At 37.1% G+C, this 21,568-nt stretch overlaps 1 protein-coding gene across 1 annotated transcript in view; it reads left to right on the top strand.

The window, feature by feature from the left end:
• Window positions 1-21,568, top strand: part of chrna8 (cholinergic receptor, nicotinic, alpha 8) — a 68,499-nt gene that overhangs the window by 42,464 nt on the left and 4,467 nt on the right. The window contains exons 5-8 of the mRNA XM_041218926.1: window positions 9,579-9,658; window positions 12,089-12,256; window positions 14,777-14,971; window positions 15,997-16,083. Of these exons, the coding sequence (XP_041074860.1) occupies window positions 9,579-9,658; window positions 12,089-12,256; window positions 14,777-14,971; window positions 15,997-16,083 (530 nt within the window). The remainder of the gene's footprint in view (window positions 1-9,578; window positions 9,659-12,088; window positions 12,257-14,776; window positions 14,972-15,996; window positions 16,084-21,568) is intronic.

Below are 21,568 nucleotides of genomic sequence, written 5' to 3'. Positions count from 1 at the left end.
AAACTTGGAGTATAGGTTAATGTAACAAATAGTCTCAGATAGACACAGTGTTTTATTTATCCAGGAAAAGCAGGTGGGCGTTTTTAACAGTTTGACAAATCTGTGCTACACAGAAACAACACCTAAAGCTCTGTCACTCACAGGAGACTAGAAACTTAAGTCAAGTAATTAAACCAAGCAACATGTAACCTTGGGGGTGTATTTTTGGGAATTATTTTCCAATCACATATTTGCATATTTTTTTAATCATTAAGTGTTGAGCCATATGTTTACAACAAAGGTAGCAAGCTATGATGTAGTCCCATTTAAGGTCCGTTTGACGGGACTACACCAGCTGTCCAAAGACAGCTGGAAAAAAATTCAAATTAGCACCTTGCTAAAAAAGACGAACCATAACTAATTTTAACGAATAAAACGGAAAAAAGGACTGCAAATTAAATTAGCAAAACCAAAGGGGAGATGGTACAGAGCACGCCTCCAAGAGCCCACTGGTCAACAAAGGTGGATGATGTAGTGATACTATTCTTTTTAAAAAAATCGATTTATTGTGACATGCTTGCTAAAGGGATTTTGGTGTTTCTCACCTCTCACCTTTGGTGAAATCTCACCTCAAGACTGTGGAGGTTTGAAATACATCAGAATGTTTTTTTGACAGTGCAGCCTTTTATACAGTAGCTCTTATGTCTCATTTAACCAAAAAGGTCACTCTTCTCTAATCCAAAATAAACAAACAAACAAATAAATAAATAAATAAATGAAGAGCCCTAGTTAAGACAGTGCATACCCCTTAATTTTAGTGTCTTAATAAATTAAGACTAGAACATTTTGAATGGCTTACACAATTAATCAAATAAATGTATAAATGAAAATGAGTTTAACGAACTGCTATAAATTATAGAAACATAAAGTTAAATGTAAAACTAAAATAAGAATACCATGCTAAAATAGAATATAATAATGAATATACTAATTCATCTGTAAACAATGCATTCACACAACCTATCAAAACAGACTTACAAAATATATTAGGCTGAAGCCGTGTTAATATATCAGATATATCTTAGTATTTTGTAAACCAGTGGAATTTATACTTTGGGGGGGGGGGGGGGGGGTTAGTTGTTGTTGCCAGAGCATAATTTCCATAGCAACCACTAGCTGTGCTGCCTTGTCTGACTTAACTCTCATAGGGCGCATGTTATCAAACTTGTATTAAAATAAAATGATTAAAAAAAGGCTTTACCGTGGGGATGCAGCTCCCCAAGGCAGAGACAGACCACTTTCAGCACTTGTATCACACCTTGTGTGTCCAGCCTCTCCTCATAAATTTGTGCATTTCAGTGATTGCCAGTTGAGGGGCTCTAAACATCAGTTACCCCTGAATGACAATAATGACATAAAAAAATGATATGGAGATTCGGAGTATTTAATAAAAATAAAAATCTAAGTTTAGATGTTACTTTAGATATAAAAACTTTGTTAAAGGTCCTTTCACACCATTGTAACATTCTTTTTTTTTTTTTTTAGAATACTGTACGATACAGGCTGTTACACCGGCCGTGTAGCGAACAGACGGTGTCTGAAAAACTGTGTTCCTATTTCTCCTATTGTGTGTCTGGCATAAATGTAAATGTACATATTATATATATATATATATATACACACACACACACACACACACAAAATTAGCATGTGAAATTATTATTTTTATTACCGTGTTCAAAATAAAACTATTTTTTTTTTCAATAATAAGAACGAGAAATTTAAAATGGAAGCAGGACAAAGGCCAAGATGGACAGAAATCTCAGCAGCAACAACAATAACAGCGAGGCCTATTTCACCCTAGCCAAGTATGATGGTATGGCTGACTAGCAAGCTTTTCTTACGCAGTTTGAACTGATTGCAGAGCTGGAGGGGTGGACTGAGCTGCCAGCCTGATAGGAGAAGCTTTGCCTTGCCTCAGAACAATGTCCGGACTATGGGGTGTTAAAGGGATTGTTGAAGGGATCATATTGCTTTGATCATGTGAGACAGATAGCTAAGCTCTGAGATGAGCCCCGCTGCGGCAGTGGGAGAGAAGGGGGTCCGTTTATGGTACCACTAACAATTGGGGGAGCCTGTGAGTCGAGTACTGTGATAGCACTATCACCCAGCATCAAAACAAACAACTTTGACAGGTGGGGCAACTGGGAGGCCTTTTAGGCCGCCTTCGACTCATTTGCCTTCGACAGGCCGAGAAGGGGTGACACCTGATCGCTGTGCTGGATGATGAGGCCCAGAATTGCATTCTTACACTATCACCAGGACAGAGAATGGATTATACAACCCCGGCTAGGGCACTAGAACAGCAATTCGGGCAAGCTGCCTCCAGCTTTACTCATGTAACGCGACTGAAGAAGTGGTGGAGACAATCCGGTGAGTCCCTGGGGGTATGACATCACCGCCCTGATCCAGCTTGCATACCCCGAACTGGTGGCCAAGGTTAAAGACAAAGTGGGGTGTGATACGTTCATCAGGGCAGTGACGGCAAGTGACTTACACCCCCTGTTACAAGAACCTAAGACCCTACGGAACGCTGTTAACAAGGCACGCCTCCTGCAGCAGATACTGACACCGACCTGGGACACTCCCCTCACCTACTAGTGGCTCACAAGAACGAGATGGAAGAAGGAAAGGTCAAAGCCAGTCAATCCACCCCCACCTGGCTCCTAGAACTAGTCGCCTAGCTCCAGGACACATCAACGCAGGACCCCTAGTCGGCCCGGCCCTATACCCACCTATGTTGGGGCTCCTGCAACGCCAGAAGACTGTCAGATGCAGCTAGCATTTTTACTGTCTACTCCCTCTCTGCTAAGTGTCTTTCCTTGTACCCTCAGATATACAGTATGCATGGAAAACATTGCTTAAAGTGAAGAGTTATGATGCTGGGGAGCCTTAGTTTATTAAAACAAAAAAAAAAGCAATTAACTTTTCATTACTATGAAACAGTTGGGCTTGTCAAGACTGCTATCATACAACCATGTATACAGCCATTATGAATAAATAATGTTGTGTAGCACTTATTATACATACAGTGCCGGGAAAAAGTTTGTGAACCCCTTAGGATTTTCACTTATTTCAAACCTAAAATGTTATTAGATCTTAATCTAAGTCCTAATTAGATAAAGATAACCTGATTAAACAAATGACACAAAAACATGACACTTTTTCAATGTTTATTTATCCACAAATGATTCAACATTCAATATCCATGTGTGAAAAACTATGTGAACCTTTAGATTCAGTAACTGGTGGCACCCCCATGAGCAACAATGACTTCAACTAAGCATTTCCTGTAACTGTTGGTCAGTCTCTCATATCGGTTTTGAGGATTTTTGGCCCATTCATGGTTGTGTCAATGATGGCAAGCTGTCCAGGTCCTGAGGCAGCAAAGCAGCCCCAAACCAACACACACAAACCACCATGCTTGTTGGTTGGAATGAGGTTCTTCTGTTCGAATGCAGTGTTTGGTTTTCGCCAACCATGTTTCTCATTGAGGCCAAAAAATTCTACCTTTGACTCGTCTGTCCAGAGAACATTGTTCTAGAAGTCTTGTAGATCATCTATGTGATCTTTGGCGAACTTCAGATGGGCAGCAATGTTCTTTTTAGAGAGCAGTGGTTTCCTCCTGGCTATCCTTCCATGAATACCATTCTTTTTCTGATAGTTGAGTCATGAAAACTCACATTAGCCAAGGCGAGAGTGGCCAACAGATCCTTGGATGTTACTCTGGGTTCTTTGTGACTTCCTTGATGATTTTCCGGTTTGTTCTTGGAGAGATTTTGGTTGGATGACCGCTCTTGGATAGAGTGACTGTGGTCTTGAACTTTCTCAATCAGTATGACAGTGGATTGGTTGAGCCCAGAATCCTTAGAAATGGTTTTGTAACCCTTTCTAGACTGATGAGCATCAATGACTTTTTCTGAGGTCCTCAGATATTTCTTTCCACACACCTGTATGGTGAAGACCAAATTCAAAGTTTCTGATCTTTATATAGGGTGGGGCCTCCCAAACTCACCTCTGAAGATCTATCTAATTAAACACCTATCCCCTTAATTGAGCTGATAAAACCAGGGATTCACTTACATTTTCACATACCATGAATCTTAATTACACAGTTTGTCTAATTCATACATCATTTTGTTTCAAAAGACATGGAATTGAGATCTTCTCTCATCCTCAATAGCCAGCTCGCAGTGCGTTTCTTAACATGCTGATCCAGCATGTGTATGTTTGTTAATATGTTGATCCAGTGTGAGTGTTTGTTAATATGCTGATCCAGTGTGAGTGTTTGTTAATATGTTGATCCAGTGTGAGTGTTTATTAACATGTTGATCCAGCATGTGTGTGTTTATTAACATGCTGATCCAGCATGTGTGTGTTTATTAACATGCTGATCCAGCGTGTGTGTGTTTAACATGCTGATCCCCAGTGTGTCTATGTGTGTGTGTGTTTAACATGCTGATGCAATGTGTGTGTGTGTGTGTTTAACATGCTGATCCAGTCTTTGTGCTTGTTAACATGCTGATCCAGTGTGTGTGTGTGTTTTTTAACATGCTGATGTAGTGTGTGTGCGTGTGTTTAACATGCAGATGCAGTGTGTGTGTTTGTTAACATGCTGATCCAGCGTGTGTGTGTGTTTTTTAACATGCTGACGTAGTGTGTGTGCGTGTGTTTAACATGCTGACGCAGTGTGCGTGTGTTTAACATGCTGACGCAGTGTGCGTGTGTTTAACATGCTGACGCAGTGTGCGTGTGTGTGTGTGTGTGTGTGTGTGTGTGTGTGTGTGTTTGTTAATGCTAGAAGCCCCACGGCAGTCATTTTGGTGGTTTATGGTTTTAAAATGTCATTTTCTCCAGTCGTGTAACACATGGGGCTGCATGTTCATGTGCCTGTCCGTATGTATTAAATATTCTCACAAAGCATGAAACGCGGGAGTGCAGAAATAAATATATTAGATATATTACAGATATAGAGATATGTTACATTATGCCTAAAAGCCCCGGGAGCAGTCACATTGACGGCCACACAGAAAACAATTGTATTGTGATTATACAGAATGGCATTCTACTTTATTATTTTTATTTACTAGTGTAAATATTTTTATTGTTTTTCAATCAGACTTTTCGAAGGCTGGCATCTGACACTAGTGAAAATAAATACCAGAGACCGCGAAGTTTTACAACACAATAAAATATGGAGTTGATGTGTTGGATCAGATGGCTTGGAAGTATTCTGTGAAAGCTAGCTCCTGACGGTGGTCTGTTCAGGTGTTTTACAATGTATTGGACCTAGCAGCCATCAACTCCTGGGTACGTTACACAGAATGCACGGAGAAGAATTTACCAAGGAGAGAATATATTTTACAGTTAGCACAGGAACTTCGCAAGAAGCATTTGGAACAGAGGGAGTCTGTCAAGCGTGTACCCACAGCTGAAGCTGGCAACCTGGTTGAGAGCCGCAAGAGACACCAATGCCAGGCTGGCAAGTGCAATAAAAATAAAACTTCGGGCAGCTGTGCCCTGTGCAGAAAGGCGGTGTGGAGAAGAGCATTATCCGTATTGATTGTGCATTCAGGGTAAAGGAATACCATTTTGTCAAAAAAAAAAGAAAAATAAATTAGACTTTTCTTTAAAACTTCTTGTGCTGTGCACTTCTGTAAAATGTTTATTTATCTACATTGTTCGGTTGCTTTTGCGCATCTGATTGCTGTTGAAAAGTCAAAAATATATTGCTATCATTTCAGTTTAATAAAAATGTATGTTGTAAACCAATGTCTGTTCAGATGTTTATTCATTTACATTTTCTTGTTTTGATTTGTAAAATAAATGTTTGTATATATATATATATATATATGTGCGCTTCGGTTTTTCAGATGTTTATGTAACATACTCAAAAAAAAACAAATCACACCTGACTGTTTCTCCTTTCGTGTTACTGTTTACAGTGTTTTGAATACAGCCGTCAGAAAGACTGCTGCAGGGCTTCTAGGTATGAGTATATCTCTGGTCCTTCTAGTGTTAACATGCTGATCCAGCCTGTGTGTGTTTAATGTGCTGATCCAGTGTGCATGTGTTTGTTAACATGCTGATCCAGTGTGCATGTGTTTTTTTTTATTTTATTTGTTTAACATTTTATATTGATCACGAAAATGAGTTGGAGCAGCCCAGCTGTGCTCTCGTAACCTTTGGTGTGCTGGATCCTTCTGAATGTGCATAAACTAACCATGTTAACACAATAAGACCTTTAGCTAGCCGTCTGGAGGAAGGATGGTCCATCTAGATTCCCAGAGGTTTCAATTCCCCTACGAACCCTGGTTAGGGTTTTTTTGTTTTTTCTCTTCCGAGTTATAACGTACCATGCTGGCACCAGAGCGAGCGAGCATGGGTGGGCCAAATGGCCTTTCCTCGTTCTGCATGATTTTCTCCTTGTAGACTCCCTGATGCAGCCCTAGCCAAGGCCATCTCAACACTCAAAGCAACCTTCTCTTCATTAGAGGTTCCACTATCAGGTAGGTTAAAAAATATTTGATGTTGATGTTCCATCGGCCTTGGTTGACCACTGACTGACGTCAGAAGTCGCACCTCTTCGAGCGTGGCTCCTTCCAGACCAGTATGTGAGCTTGTAACAGGGCTGGGGCCATGCACATAGAGAGGAGACCTTTTTTGATTGTTTAATGTAAATTTTTATGTTGGGGGTTGATTTAATTCATTGATGGATTATTAGTGATAGTTAATTGTTATTAAATTGTATCAGTAATTGTAGTTTACTGTTAAATAATGGTGTAATGAAGGGTGTTTTCGATTGGTCCCTGAAGGGTCCATTCTGAAGAGGAGGATATGTGGCAGGGGATCCCTGCACGTGAAAATGTGTTTAATTAAATAATCGTTTGCTAGCGGGCACTCGGTTGGGACTTGCTGTGCTTGGTTGAGGGGAAGGGCAGCAAATGATTGGCTGTGCTGGTCTTCAATCAGCAGGTGAGCGGGTCTTGACTGAGTGTCAATCAGTTTAAACATATGCGGCCTAGATTGGTCAAGGATGCTGCAAGGCCATGTCAGTCAGCTCTACGGAGGTCTGGAATCCGACTGGAGAGCACTGGAGACTGCTGACTACTGCATGGGTTAACCAGGGTCAGGGTTCAAGCATTCATGCAAGAAGAAACTGCAGCCGCCGGCGGGCATGTGTGTACCAGGGCGGAGTCAGAACGGAGCTTCAGGCAACAAAAGCCTGCAGTATAGAGAGCAGTGTATTCCAGTGGGACCTCCTGTTTAGGGGAGTAGCGCTAACTGTTTTTATGGCACCTTTTATTTGTAGTTTTTCGTACTGTGTTTTATTTTTCCTTTGTACAGCTTGCTGTATGTGTCCTCTGTGCGTTACCATCGCTGTTAACATCACGTGGCCTGTTTTGTTTACTTTCATTTTCTTTTGTATTAATAAATCCTGCGCGCCTGTGGGGCGTGACAAACACATTAATCCTGTGTGTCTCTCCACTCACTCATAGGCATACCCACGCAAATGACAGATACCCTGTCACAGATCTCCTGAGGTAATAAATAAATAAAGGCCCAGAACGACACCTCAGTATCATTGTGTTTACATGATCAAGTCCTTAGGTAATTATATAAATCAAACTTACATTTGTGAAAGGTTGTATTTTCTGCAGCCTTGTGTCCCTGTAAGGGTATCATTCTGCTGTGTCATTGCCAATGTCAGAGCCAGCTAGTTGCCATATTCATTACTATTTAGTCCAACTGAAATAAAGGAGACCGTAACATTTTTTAAATGGCATGTTTATAATTTGAATTACCAAAGGGTACTTTTTTCCCCAGAACGTCAGTTTGCTGAAAGGGCTACGATTTGTTTTATTCTAGTGTACAGCAGAGTAAAACAAATTGCCTTACTTATTTTGTTTGATGTTGTAAATGTTTTGGGTAAAATCTGTTGCAGCATTTTATTTCATTTTCAGTCAACTGAGACTAGCACAAGCACTTCCATATCTGATGATTGTTGGGATGCAGACAAACTACCGCATGATCGATCAAGCATCGCATCTAGAATAGTGACATTGGCACACTCAATCAAACCTCTCAGTGGTACAGATTCTCTTGAATAAAAAACAGATGTCATCGACAAACAAAACTAAGAATATGCAGTAAAGCAGTACATTTTTTTACAATGAAAAGTGCACTTACTAGCTTTGGAATATATATTTTGCCGTTGTCTGTATTGTAAGAAAACATTACATAATATTTTCTTAATATCTATTGAAACCTGAGAGTAAAATTACCAGACACAACAAACAATTTCAAATCACATTAATCAGGTTTTATTGTTAACATACAGGTAAAATTATATAGAGACATTAACAAGAGTTTATGAACCAGCTCTTATACAGAGTAATAGGTCAAATAGAATACTTAGTGTGGAAAGGATGGCTTGTGGTGATGTCATACCAGGAAATACAGAGCACAATATTGAGAGTGAACTGCGCTGATGTGCAGATTTATTAAATAAACAAATAAAAGGTCTGAACAAACACAACACTGATACAAAACAGCACAGTGGCCAAAACAAACAGACAATAAAGCAAACAAGTATTATGCTGATCCAAATCCAGCACAAGTAGCAATTGTTTTATCTTGTTGTTTCTGTTGCACTCACGTCTCTCTCGTTCTCCACTCTGAGCACACCAACCTCGCTCAGCCAAAGCTGCGGGTTTTTATACATGTGACCCTCTCCAGATTAGCAATAAATGAATCAATCTGGAGATGGTCACATTCTGCACGGGTTTAGTGTGGATGAGGAATTTTAACCCCATCCATGCTGTAAAACAATAACAAAACATTGTGTACTTAAACACTAAACAATACATTTAAATAATAATAATAATGCAAAACACACACAGGGGTGGGGGATGTATCTTATCTATTAGACAGACACACAAAAAATAAAAAATAAGACTCCCATTGCATAACACTTCCACCCATTCCTAGCAACCATTACATGTATTGAACTAATTCAGTTATCAGCAAGAAATAGTTTAGTCAATGAAATTATTATTAAAAGTATATTACGATAGTAAAATTGTTGAAAGTATGTTACACTATACATGTGCCACACTTACATATTTAGATACGTTCTTGCGGGTATCAGATTCAAATTCTAGCTTGATATTGGTTGGGCTAATGAAGGCTGTATCTTTGGATATGACTGACATCTCTAACTCTTAAATTTACTTTTATTTTCAATTAAATGTGTAACATACTTAAAAAGCTGCACATGTTTACCATGGTGAATAATAAAAAGAAAATGTAAAATAAGCTGTGCGACTAGCTGGTAAAATTCCAAATGTTGAATTTTTACATCTATTACAGTAGAAAGGAGCCCTGTTTCGCGATCAAACATTGAACTGGAACCCACTGTAGTGGTCCTGATACTATGCCATGTTTTCATATAAAGTATAAACATTTTACTGTATCAAAGAATCAATCGTATTTACATGCCCTTTAGAACTAACCACAATCCGTCTTTATAATTCCAGTGCAGATGAACGATTTGATGCAACCTTCCACACAAATGTCCTTGTAAATTCATCTGGAGCATGTCAGTACATCCCACCAGGTAAGTCACTCTTGGGTCTCTAAGTGGGTAGACCCAGTGAGCTGGAATTCATTTATTGTGGAGGAGCTCTTATGGATAGTTTTGCACTAGCAATCTATAACCATATCTGGGGAATACTCCCCAGAGAGAAAATTGCCATTTAAGATGTTAAACCGTAATTGAATGCATTTTTAAAACAAATTCAGGTGGAATACATTTGTTTATTTCTATATACCGAGTACATACAGGACGCCCCAGTCATCACTACCTTTACAAGAAGTATGAAACATTCCGAGCCCAGACTTTACCAATGGGAAAGAATATGAATAGTAGCACATTAAAACATAACATATCAAATGCATGGGAACAAGAGGAGGCAATTCAGCCCACCAAGACTTCCTTTAGAGGACAGATTTCAAACCACAGTACACGGACATTTTGGAAAGAGCTTTGAAACAGACTTTAAAAGTTATAAGTATAAAAAAGTTGTCAGGATTTTAAAATGAAAAGAAATGTACAGCTTGTACCTTTCCATAGTCAAGCCAACCTGACAGCACTCAAGTGCTCTCGGGTTAGCCTGAATTTTGCAAAACTCGAGCTGAGGCGCAACGCAAGTTGGCCAAAAAAGTAGCGTTTCCAGGGTTTTCTGAGTTTTTCGAGTTATTACGTGAACTGGACAAGTCTCACTCATGTTATCGCGAGAGGTGGCCAGATAGTAACCAGGTAACCAGATTACTGTGTCATCATTATTGACATTGTAACATTGTTATCAGCAAACACGGCAATGGATAATTCACCGCAGACTGTCTTGTGATATCGGACTGTGTCCTAAAATCGCATCTAATCTGTCATAATAGCGGAATATTTTGAGATCGTTTCCACTTTTCTTATTGTGGGCCTTGATTTTTTCCCTACATTGGAGTGCATTCTTACTCACACCCATGGAAAGTAGAACTTGACTTATTTCTTGAAACACTTTTTTTATTTCGAAAAGATCCGTTGAAGCTGACTTTGAATGACCCGATCTCCCCAAACAGTAATCAATGATAACGTTTCATCATGATTCCACATTGCATAGTGTACTGTCAAGTTAAATCATTTTTTTTGTTTTGTTACGGAGTTAAATTACATGTAAGCTATTTTGTTTTTTTCGAATCATAATTTGCAACTGACACTGGCTTTAGAGATTGTTGCCAAGACCCAGGATTCCACGATTAGTGACGTATTTTCTGCTTGGCCCAAATTAATTTGGACCAGCCTGCATAGTGAAATGATACTAAAGAACTCGGGTACATGCCCGAATTGGAGGCCAATTCAAGTTTTACAAAAACAAGGACATGCAGCATTGAGGGGGGGCAAAACCAAAAAAAAAAAAAAAGACAGAGAGCAAACTCAAGACTTGGGGTTTAAATGGGGGATTAGCAGATGTTATTGGTAGGAAGGAAGTAGGGGAGAAGCTCTTGTTCATGCCCCTGAATTACACACAAGTTTACAATAAAATGAGGCTGTTCAGTGCAGGTACTTAGGACGTGAAGTCTAAAGCAAGCTTCAAATCATGTAAAAGGAGATTTAGAGAATAGTGATAATATTCCAATAATGGAGCAACAGAGCATACAACCACTCAGAATGATAGTAAATACTCAGGGAACTGTAATGGGATATATTCAAATATTATTTGAAGTTAATTGCTCTTTAATATTGTAACTAATTTAATAGTTCTTCTGCTTTTATAATATACTGTATAGCTTTTTGTTTTGCATCTGTGGCACTATTTTGTGTAAACTGAATGACACTGCATTTTGTAAGTTATCAATAATGTTATCTGGTTTGGTATTTAATCTGTTTCTGGTTTTAAAAATAAAGGATCACTGGAGAGCAAAACAAAATACCATAGGAAGACTTTGCATAAAACTTCTAGCAAACAAAACCAAGTCCTTCATTAGCAACACTCTGTCCCTAGTGGATGTAAGAAATAGGGAACAACAAGAAAACATTAGCTGTCAGTGATTGCAGACTTCTGAAGTTAAACCATCACACATCACAAAGAAACCCCATTCCTGACATCAACCATACCATATTTCTACTGTTTATTATTTCTTGAATTAAAAACCATCATGTGTCTCTGCCACTTAATGGCATTCCTGCTTTTCAATGAAAACAACAATGAACTACATAGAAAACAATACTTTTCACCGGTGTATTAAGATTAAAGCAGTTCACTTCTGCTCATTTTGATATTCCTTCAGACACTTATGTTCGGCATCATTGTAACCCAATATTCAGATGACTCTGATATTAATGCCCATACTAAGTTACACTTTAAACTTGAAAACATCATTTAAAAAAAAAAAAATACAAAACAAGCTGCATTTTCTCTACAGTCTTTATATAATATGTTAATTTTGTTTTATAGTTAAATGTCAAGCTTTTTTGTATGTTTCTAAAATCCAGGCATTCTGAAGAGTACCTGCTATATTGATGTCCGCTGGTTTCCCTTTGATGTACAAAAGTGTGATCTGAAATTTGGTTCCTGGACACATAATGGTTGGCTTCTTGATCTGCAGATGCTGGAAGTGGACATTTCATCATACATTCCAAATGGAGAATGGGATTTAGTAGGTAAGGTGTTTCATAAGAGTAAGGAAATTGCCATAACTTGGGTAATTCCTGGACAAACAAAACTATTACCAAAAATGGGACTGGAATTGTGCACCATTGGAAGTAACAGTCAAAGGTAACATGTAGACCGCTGTATTGGATATGCCATTGACAGAATGGGACCACAGTGGTATGAAAGTTTCATGTTGACATGCCTATGATTCCTTAAGTGAAAATACAAAAGTGTAATCACTGTGCCACATTCTCCTAATGGTTTAAACTATTGCACTAAACTAAACCCTCTTGCGGCCATATAACCTTTTTTATATACCAATTTCATTTAATTGTCATGAAAGCACTTCATTGGGAATGAATTACCTTTTGCAAGATACTGTGTATTTTCAATTTTAAATAAAAAATGATTGTGTCGATTATTTTTTTTTACCATCCTCATACCTCTTTGTGATGATTATTATTCTAATGTGGTTTGTATTGCAATCACTCAAATATTATGTTTAGTTGAATTTTTGATGCACTCTGTGTTAAAGTGCTTTGCCCTGATTTCAGTATCAGGTATTGTTTACTTGCACAATGAAATTTGATTCTTTAAATACTGCTAGCTCTTAAACCTAAACAGACACATTGTTGATCAACCTGTGGTACAACCCTATAGTGAAAGACAATCTGACAACTTCAACTCAGAAGCTACTTCTTAACTCATAACAAGATCACACCACATTTGAGTAATTGCAATAACAACCAGTCAGTGACTGGAAGCATCATAAAGAGGACAGTATAAAACTAAATATATGGTATTGGAAGACATTTTCTCTTTAAAGCATCAATTGGGGAAATGTAATCTGGGCCAAAAATCTGAAGCCGAAAAAGAATAACCCCAAAGTGGTAACAATGCAAACATATGAAGCAATTTTATTTAAAATAGCAGCATTGTCCCAAGCAAAATACATGTAAAATAAAATGGTATTTCCTGTTGTCAGGGGGCTCTAATCACCAATATATGAAAATCATGTTATAGCTTTTACTGTGAAATTACTTTGGGAGTAACAGAAGGGATATGAATTCAAATTGGACTACTGAGTGGAGTGCCTGTGTTCATTGGCTTTTCTGCTATCCTTAATCACTGTTGAACATGGTTTTAGAACTGCCTTGGGAAAGACTGATGTGATATTATTCTAGAAAGTTGTGACAGCATATGCCTTTCCCTTATTACAAACTAGCATAATGCAAGGTCATTACTGCCTCCAAGACACAATGACATTGTTCTTCGTGTTGCTCAGTTCGTTTCATTGCTTATGTTTAGTTGTTTTTGTTGCTTCTACTTTAAAAAGACACAGTTTGAGACCAACCGACAGGCTGTTTTGTGTTTTATGTTTACTTACATTCTCTAAGTGGGTGAAAGATCATATGCTATTATTTCCCTTTTTAAAGTCTAATAAAATATAGTGAAAGCATGGTAAAACATAGGAAAGCATTGTAAAGCATATACATAAAAAAACAACAACATGACAAACCAAAGTAAACTTTCGTAAATATGTAGTATAACCATAGGAAAACTGCAACACTACTGTGCAAATTTACTGGGGTAAACTTTTATAAGGGTTTATTTGGCAATATTAATTTAAACCTAGCACATGCAATGTATGTTTTAGATAAGAGCTGATTGAATGCATATACAGGGATAAGTCTTCCAATGTCTAGAATATCGAACGGGACCAAAGAACAAGAAAGTAACACTTGTCATAAACTAGTCCTTTATTTATTTAATACAATCTATATCTGGTGGGGTTTTTTCCAGCTCTTTTCTTATCTCATCACAGACCCACCTGCGCTGCTTGCTTGGCATTTTATACCCACAGGCCAACACTTAGACACATTTTGTGAGCAGAAAGGGAATCTTTTCAAACACACCCTGTGTGTTGAGACTCAGTATCCTTCACAAAAGAAATACCTTTAATTTGAATGTTGACAGTTAGCATTTGTACCACTAAAACATGTGGCCTTATCTAGGTGTTCTTGCAATACACTGACATTATTTGTCTCCAGTCATTCAGAAAATAGGGAAAGAAGACAGGAGTTCTGGATCACAATATGTTTTCACATAATCTCTTGAGTTTCTTCTTAATGCTAACCAGATTGTAACTTTTTTTTATCCCCAAAGGATAATTAGCACATTTATTGGTTGTTATAAAATCAATTACCATTTTTTAAAACAAACACAAAATAACTTACCAAGCCCTATTTGAAATTCTGTGCTGTTTATTTCTGTTTGTTGGTTTGGTACCTTTATTGTTAATCTGTTTTTTTTTTTTTTTTTTTTTTTTTACCTTTATTATCAATTTTGTATTTTGGCATCATCTTATTATTCCTCCAAGTGATACATATGCTTTAAAAAGAATATCCAGCCCTTTAATTTGGCTTGACATTTTACTTTTTTTTTAAAAAAAAAAAAAAAAAAAAAGCACTTCTGGACTGTTGTGACATCTGAATTAATGTGGTGTAATGTTCCCTACCTGTATGCAGGGGTCCCAGCAAAGAGGAATGAGCTGTATTATGAGTGTTGCAAGGAGCCCTATCCTGATGTGACTTTCACAGTAACAATGCGCAGGCGCACTCTTTACTACGGCCTGAATCTTCTTATCCCCTGTGTCCTCATCTCAGGCCTGGCGTTACTAGTGTTTCTGTTGCCCGCTGACTCTGGAGAGAAGATATCACTAGGTATGACTAGTATTTTCTATGACAGGGTTGCATTTACAGAAACTAATGTCTAAGCCATATGACTACTTTCTTTCTGAACTCATATCTCTAAGTAACTCATATATAAGTATCTCATATAACTAAGTAAAAACAATTCTGATGGTACAGTATTGGGGATGTTTTTGTTTGCAATATAATTCGAGTAGACTAGGTAGCATGTGCTGCAAAAGACTCTTGCTAGCCCAAATCACAATATCATATTGGAAATGTAATGCAAACTTCAGTATCATAAGTATAAAACATTTCAAGCCGTATCTTTTTTTTCTTAAAGTACAATAGTAGTATATTTCCATTTCCTATATAGGTCATTGATAGATGAAGTGGTAGCCATATTCTAATGCAAAGAAAAAGCAACCCCGATTTTTTTCTTTGCATTAGAATTGTAGAGATTCAAAAATTGTTCTTTTTGGTAAAGTTCTGATGCAGTCTTTGAATGCAAACACCAATCTCTCTTTCCTGCTTTCTCTCACCTGAAGAAGAGACCTTTGAGGTCTTGACAGCTTGTGATTAATTATTGTTTAGTTAGTCCAATAAAAGGTATTGCATCTCATTCTTTGTCTATGTAGGTCAGAAATCATTCTGTCATTACTAACAGAAAAAAAAAGGTGTGGAAATGAACAAGGAAGTGCAAGATAATCTGAGCCTGCAAATAGAGATTTCTTTAACCTAGTGTTATAGTAGATATGTCTTAAAATCACAATTTGAAACCTATGTCGTGAATGGATGTGCATGGAAGGAAAATTATTTATGTATTTATTTATTGTTGCTACATTCACTTTAGGGCGTATCAATGATTGTTTGATGAAATGCATCAAAAACATAAAACAGCTAGGCAAGGTATTTTTACTCAGTCTGATCTGAACATGGTGTAGCCTCAACTGATTTGGGTTAGTGAGAGTCTAAAACAGTATTATTAAATCGTCCTATACTTATGTTGGTTATAAATTATGAACACTGATACTATGTTGTACTTTTTTTTTATTCAGGGATCACTGTGCTACTGTCTTTAACAGTGTTTATGCTTCTGGTAGCTGAGATTATGCCAGCAACATCTGACTCTGTTCCACTAATAGGTAGGTTTTCCTAATATTAACAGTATTGTGGATGCCATAACGGGGCTTAAGTAGACTGTGTTGCCCCTTGTAGACTATCAGAAAATGTTTTGTTTCGTATTGAATGGTAGTTTAAACTTTTCAGTGTTTCAGCGAGGGATGGGCAGGTGTAAGCGTTTATTCAAATAATCGATTAGAAAGTTGTTAACCGTTTAGAAAATTACTAATCATATAATCTATCTTGTATTGCAACAAATATAAAAATGGTCTGAACAGACCCATGCCAAGCCTGCCCTGCAGGGCAGTGCATTACTATAAGATTAGTGCCCCTGTACTGTATTTTAGTGCTCACACATTAGTGCCTCTTCCATGAATGATTAAAGGGAGTGACCAGTGCAAAAAACACACATTATCCTTACAGACAAAAATGGAAGAGTTGAAAGTGGTTGATAACACGGCACCTTACAATAAAAAAAAATAAATAAAATGTTGCTGCAAGTTGTCTGCATTTCTTCGATTTACCTTGCTTTTGTGGTTTAAAAATGCCTGTGATCAGATTTCAAGTGCAGTTCATTTGCAACATATTCTTTAAAAGTGCAGACATATTTTCAATAAAATGCACTGTACTTTTAAATTTGTAATACTTGTCATTGTACTGTAATTGAAATTTGATTTCAATGTTGTAACGGCTGGCTATCTGGGGTGCCAGGCAAATGAATAATCTACCATTTTTAATTGTCACCAAACCGCTACTAGGATACAGTAATTCACTTTTCTATATGTGACAGCACTACATCCTATATATGCCCAGGGAATAATAACTCTGTAATTAAGATATATAAACAGGACAGAGGAGGGAAAAAACAGTTAAAGAAGAAGCACTAATGAACCATTCAGTCCTCAAGTTTATTACACTCAAAGTAACAAGCAGGCTTCTTGGTTACTGACCCAGGGATCTAACAAATGAAAATACTAGTCAATTACCTCAATCTACCAATCACACTATTAGTTAACTAAACTGAGCCCAACAAATTATATTGCACTTAGATATTGAACCAGTTACATATGAATATGTTTTTACACACTTAATAAGCTTGTTATATTACACATAAGTAGCTAATATATTGCACATAACATTTCTTAAAACAGTGAGCATGATAGATTAACCATCAATTAAACAAAACAAATCTAATGATTGTCTCAAACCACCGAATTACAAGCACAAGCAACATTTCAATTTCAAAATCTCAAATGATCAATCATCATGATTTAAGACCATTCATTATGCTATATTGTTTCTAATTGTTGTCTTACCCAACACTATTCTTAACTTGCAATATTCAATAAAACTAAAGTCAATGGCTTACCTATACTATGCAAATATAAATAATAAAGCTATATAGCATAACTAATAAGGTTGCAATGCATTGCAATACATTAAACAAATTACACTTTCATAACATGTAACCCAGCACAGAATATATTCATTAAATGTTGCGCAAGAGTTCCAGCACATTTATCCAAAGCAGCAGGAGAGATGAAAGAAGAAGAAATAAAATGCATCTGTGCGTAAAAACGAGTCAAAGTAAATTTCCATTAGCTTTAAAACAATTAAGCTGGTAGTATGTTCTCCTTTTCCACCATAATCAAATCAGCATGAAAGTTAAGATAGTTCAATGAAAAAACAACTGTCCCCGATTAGGAAACACTAATAGTAGAAAAGTTTATTTTCTCAAACCCGATGTAGATTCGGCAGCAACACGTCTCCACAGGTTCCACCGCAACACAGCTCACTCGAATAATTAGTTATTTCTTCCTTCACTATATTCTGTAAAACATCCAACAGCTATGCTTGAAGAAATAAACAAAAGCACAGCTAAACTTGTTATCTTCAATAACGTGCCGCCGTTTTTTCAAAACTGCTTTCTCAATCTCTCTCTCTCTTGCTCAGCTCATATCTCCCGCAACACCCTTCCTCCCGTCATGCAACAGTGCTAGCTTTATATCCCTGTCCTGCAATCCCAGCGTTACGTAATTATTATTTTTTTTCTTAAAAGACAGCAAGTAAAATATAGCTAGACCAACCGACACATTTACCTATCGTCACAACGTTACTGTAACTTCAATAAAAAACTGACAGTATGCATTTGGCTTAGACTCCTGATAATAAGAATTACTGATAAGACACATTTTCTGCTGGTCCCTTGAAATTTGTATTAATGACAGTTGACAGTATCTACAGTATTACCTGATCCATTCAAAACAAGTTTCAAGATATAATACATGATTTGTACCAGCAGCAGACTGCTGTTTGCACATATTATAGTTCCTGAGTTAATGGATCATATAACATCTACATTAAACAGGAATCATCTTAGGTCACAATATAGCTTCTTATCAGTGTACTAGATTTTCCCCCACGTTTTAGAAGAGAGCTACCTTGACCCTAAAGCTGGTTGAAACTATCTGTAACATCTTAAGCAGTTCTTTTAATACCGTAGTGTCACTGTTGTTAGTCCATGTAAATAAAGGTCTGTTTATAGGGAAGCAGCAAACCGAGCTGACAACATGTATAAAGCCCTGAATTAAAGAGTAACTAGCTGGGTTCCGATAAATATAGTGTTACACGTCCCCACATGTTGCTACAACTGTTTAAATAATGTATGTGTAATCTTTCTTTTCATTGTTAACAACCTGACAACTTTTTACACTTCTAACTTTTTTAAGTCTGTTTCAAAGCTCTTTTCAAGAGCACTGGGGTTTGAGATCTGTCCTCTAAATCACTGCAGGAAGAGCGATTTATTTAAAAAAAAAAAAAAAAAAAAAAAAAACCCTAACAAGTGCTCTGGCTTTTCTGTTCCTTACCACATCATGGATTGTTACCTAAACACTGCTGTGTTATTTGTTTGACAATGTGGGCAATAATCGTCATCCTTGAATGTCTTCTGCTAGCTGTCTTGATGTCGTTGTACTTTTGTTTGCCTTACATAGCCAGCTCAGTCTCCAGCTCTCAATTCAATCAAACCTCTGTGGGATAAGCTGGAGCTTCGAATTTGTTAGCGCCCGTAGGCACCATCTATCAGAGACAGTTTGAGAGCAGAGACAGCTGAGTCAGTGTTGGGAATTCAGACAGATAGATGTGATTATCATTATTAATGACATGGAATCCCACCCCATGTCGACAAATAATATGACCTCTAAATATGAAAATAGCAGGAGAGGCTTCATTTGCTAATAAATCATGACTGCCCCTAGCAGGCAAAAGGTGATTTTTTAGATAATGATAAACTTTTTTATAAACTGTAAAAGCCAACAAGAGAAGATTTGCAATCAGTCGCAAGGTAACACTAGAAGATTCAATTAAACTAACCCAACTGGTAATATGTATGCCTGTGTTGCATGTTTTTCACAAGCTGGCTGATTTTTAACTTAAACAAAAACAGTAGAACCAATATATCTATCGAAGGGTTATAGCGCTAAAATCTCACTGATTTTGCACGGCAATCTTTTCCTGGTGAGTTTCTTGCTTAATTGTGTTATTTAGAACAATAAAACTCTACTTAACATATTTTTACTTTTTTAACAATAATTCTTAGTGATAAAATGTTGAAGAATTTTGTAATACCGTATTACTGAATTATCGCTGCTGCGTTTATTTTAAATTGCTTAAAACAGCTGTGGCACTCATTCAAGGACTCATGTCATGCGTGAGTTGTCCTAAAGTCGGGTGAGTTTACACTGCCTTTCCGACTGACCGAAGCTGGCGCTTAGCCACGTCTTTAGTTGGCCTTTTTTAGGACAGCTGAGAATCGTCCGTGTGCGTTTACACTGCAGAAAAAAGACCTAAGACGTCCCAAAGCCATCCTAAAAACGGCCAGTGTAAATTCACCATAAAAGCACTAGCACACACATTTATATACAAACAGGTACAAAAAAACAAGCTTAAGGGCATTGAATGCCAAAATAAAAAATTAACAACAAAACCAAAACAAGGACTTTGATACAATTCAACAAACTTAGAAAATGTCAGTCTGAGTATTCACTGGCTCTATTTCTTACACCACCAAAGGGTTTTTTCACCAGTTGTATGCATGTGGCCATTTTCCAATTAGCACTCCGTTACCTCAGTTACGGATTTAACCGCATCCCCGCCATACACAATTCACACACAACACTATTACATTCAGGGCTTTCGCCTTGCCACTGGATCAATTTGTTAAACTCCACTATCATAATGCATTTAAAAAAATCCCCACCCCCATCCCCACTCGATACAGCCATATAAGACACTATGTCATTAAATCTGATTAGAAAAAAAGTTGTCAAATATAAACAGATTTAAATTAAAACAGTTCCCGCCACACAGCGTCTTGTATTACTTCCCACGACTCACATTTTGCCTTTAATTGCTGTTTTGGAAATTCTGTTGGGCTTTATGCATACTGTACTTGCATTGCAGTTCCTGTTAATAAAAAAAAAACTGCTTATTAAAACATTGTCAAATAGTACTGTGATTGTTATTTATTTATTTATTTATTTTATGTATTACTTCAATTTTGGTACTATGTATTATTTTAATGGCAGTGGCACATTGTTGCGAAGTATAATAGTTTAATAGTTTAGTAATTACATGCATACAATTCTTAAAATAGACAGAAAGCCCATCCTTTTAGTTGTTGTTTCGTAGTTTATTCATTTGCGAGGGCTGTGCCGCTAAAGGCAGATTGGGTCTTCTACAAAAGATGCGAGGCTCAATACTTATAAAACAGCCTGTGACAGGTTTAAAGATGAAACTCATGTTGCTACAAACAAAAAGCTGTATTTTTTGTTCACAAGAGGTTTAAGTTACTACTAATAGCATAACTAGTCAATACAATTATTAAAATGTTCTAGACGTGTAGAACATGTCAGTGATTAAGTATAAGGAAACTGAATCAATGGTGAAATAATCCAAAGTGTGAAAAAAGAAATTGATGAATTGGTTAATGAGTTGGTTATTGTGGATTGGTTTGTTGTGGGTTTTTCTAATGAATTGAGGAATTAACTATTTCAACAAATGTATACAGATCTACTCCATTTAAAAGTGCAGAAAGATAGCACTGCTGTAAAACAGCAGACCAGTAAACCAATATTGTGCATATGATTATTTCTCTACCATTAGAAACTAGAACCATTTATGTAGGGTTATCTTTCTGTAAAGTTAGGTAGAATGCCAAAGAGTTTAATCAATTTGAATAGCAAGCATCATATAAATGTTTTAAGAACTCTTATGTAAAGCTATTAGAGCTTATGATTAGATTGTCCTCCACTCATGACTCATTCTTCCCCACTGCTGAAAACTGACCTACTTCAACAGCTTCCAAAAAGTGCTTAAGGTGCTACATGCTCTGCTTGAAGGGAAAAAAACACAGTTTCATCTTTTGAATAGCACCCAATGTTCCTGCAGTTACAAATATAGGTATATAATAACAGGCAAAACAGATCTTCCCTAGCTATAACATTGCAT

The sequence above is a fragment of the Polyodon spathula genome, chromosome 2 (assembly GCF_017654505.1).
Source record: "Polyodon spathula isolate WHYD16114869_AA chromosome 2, ASM1765450v1, whole genome shotgun sequence".
Lineage (NCBI taxonomy): Eukaryota > Metazoa > Chordata > Actinopteri > Acipenseriformes > Polyodontidae > Polyodon > Polyodon spathula.
Note: the sequence above shows the minus strand (reverse complement) of the source record. Positions and strands in the feature narration are given on the sequence as shown.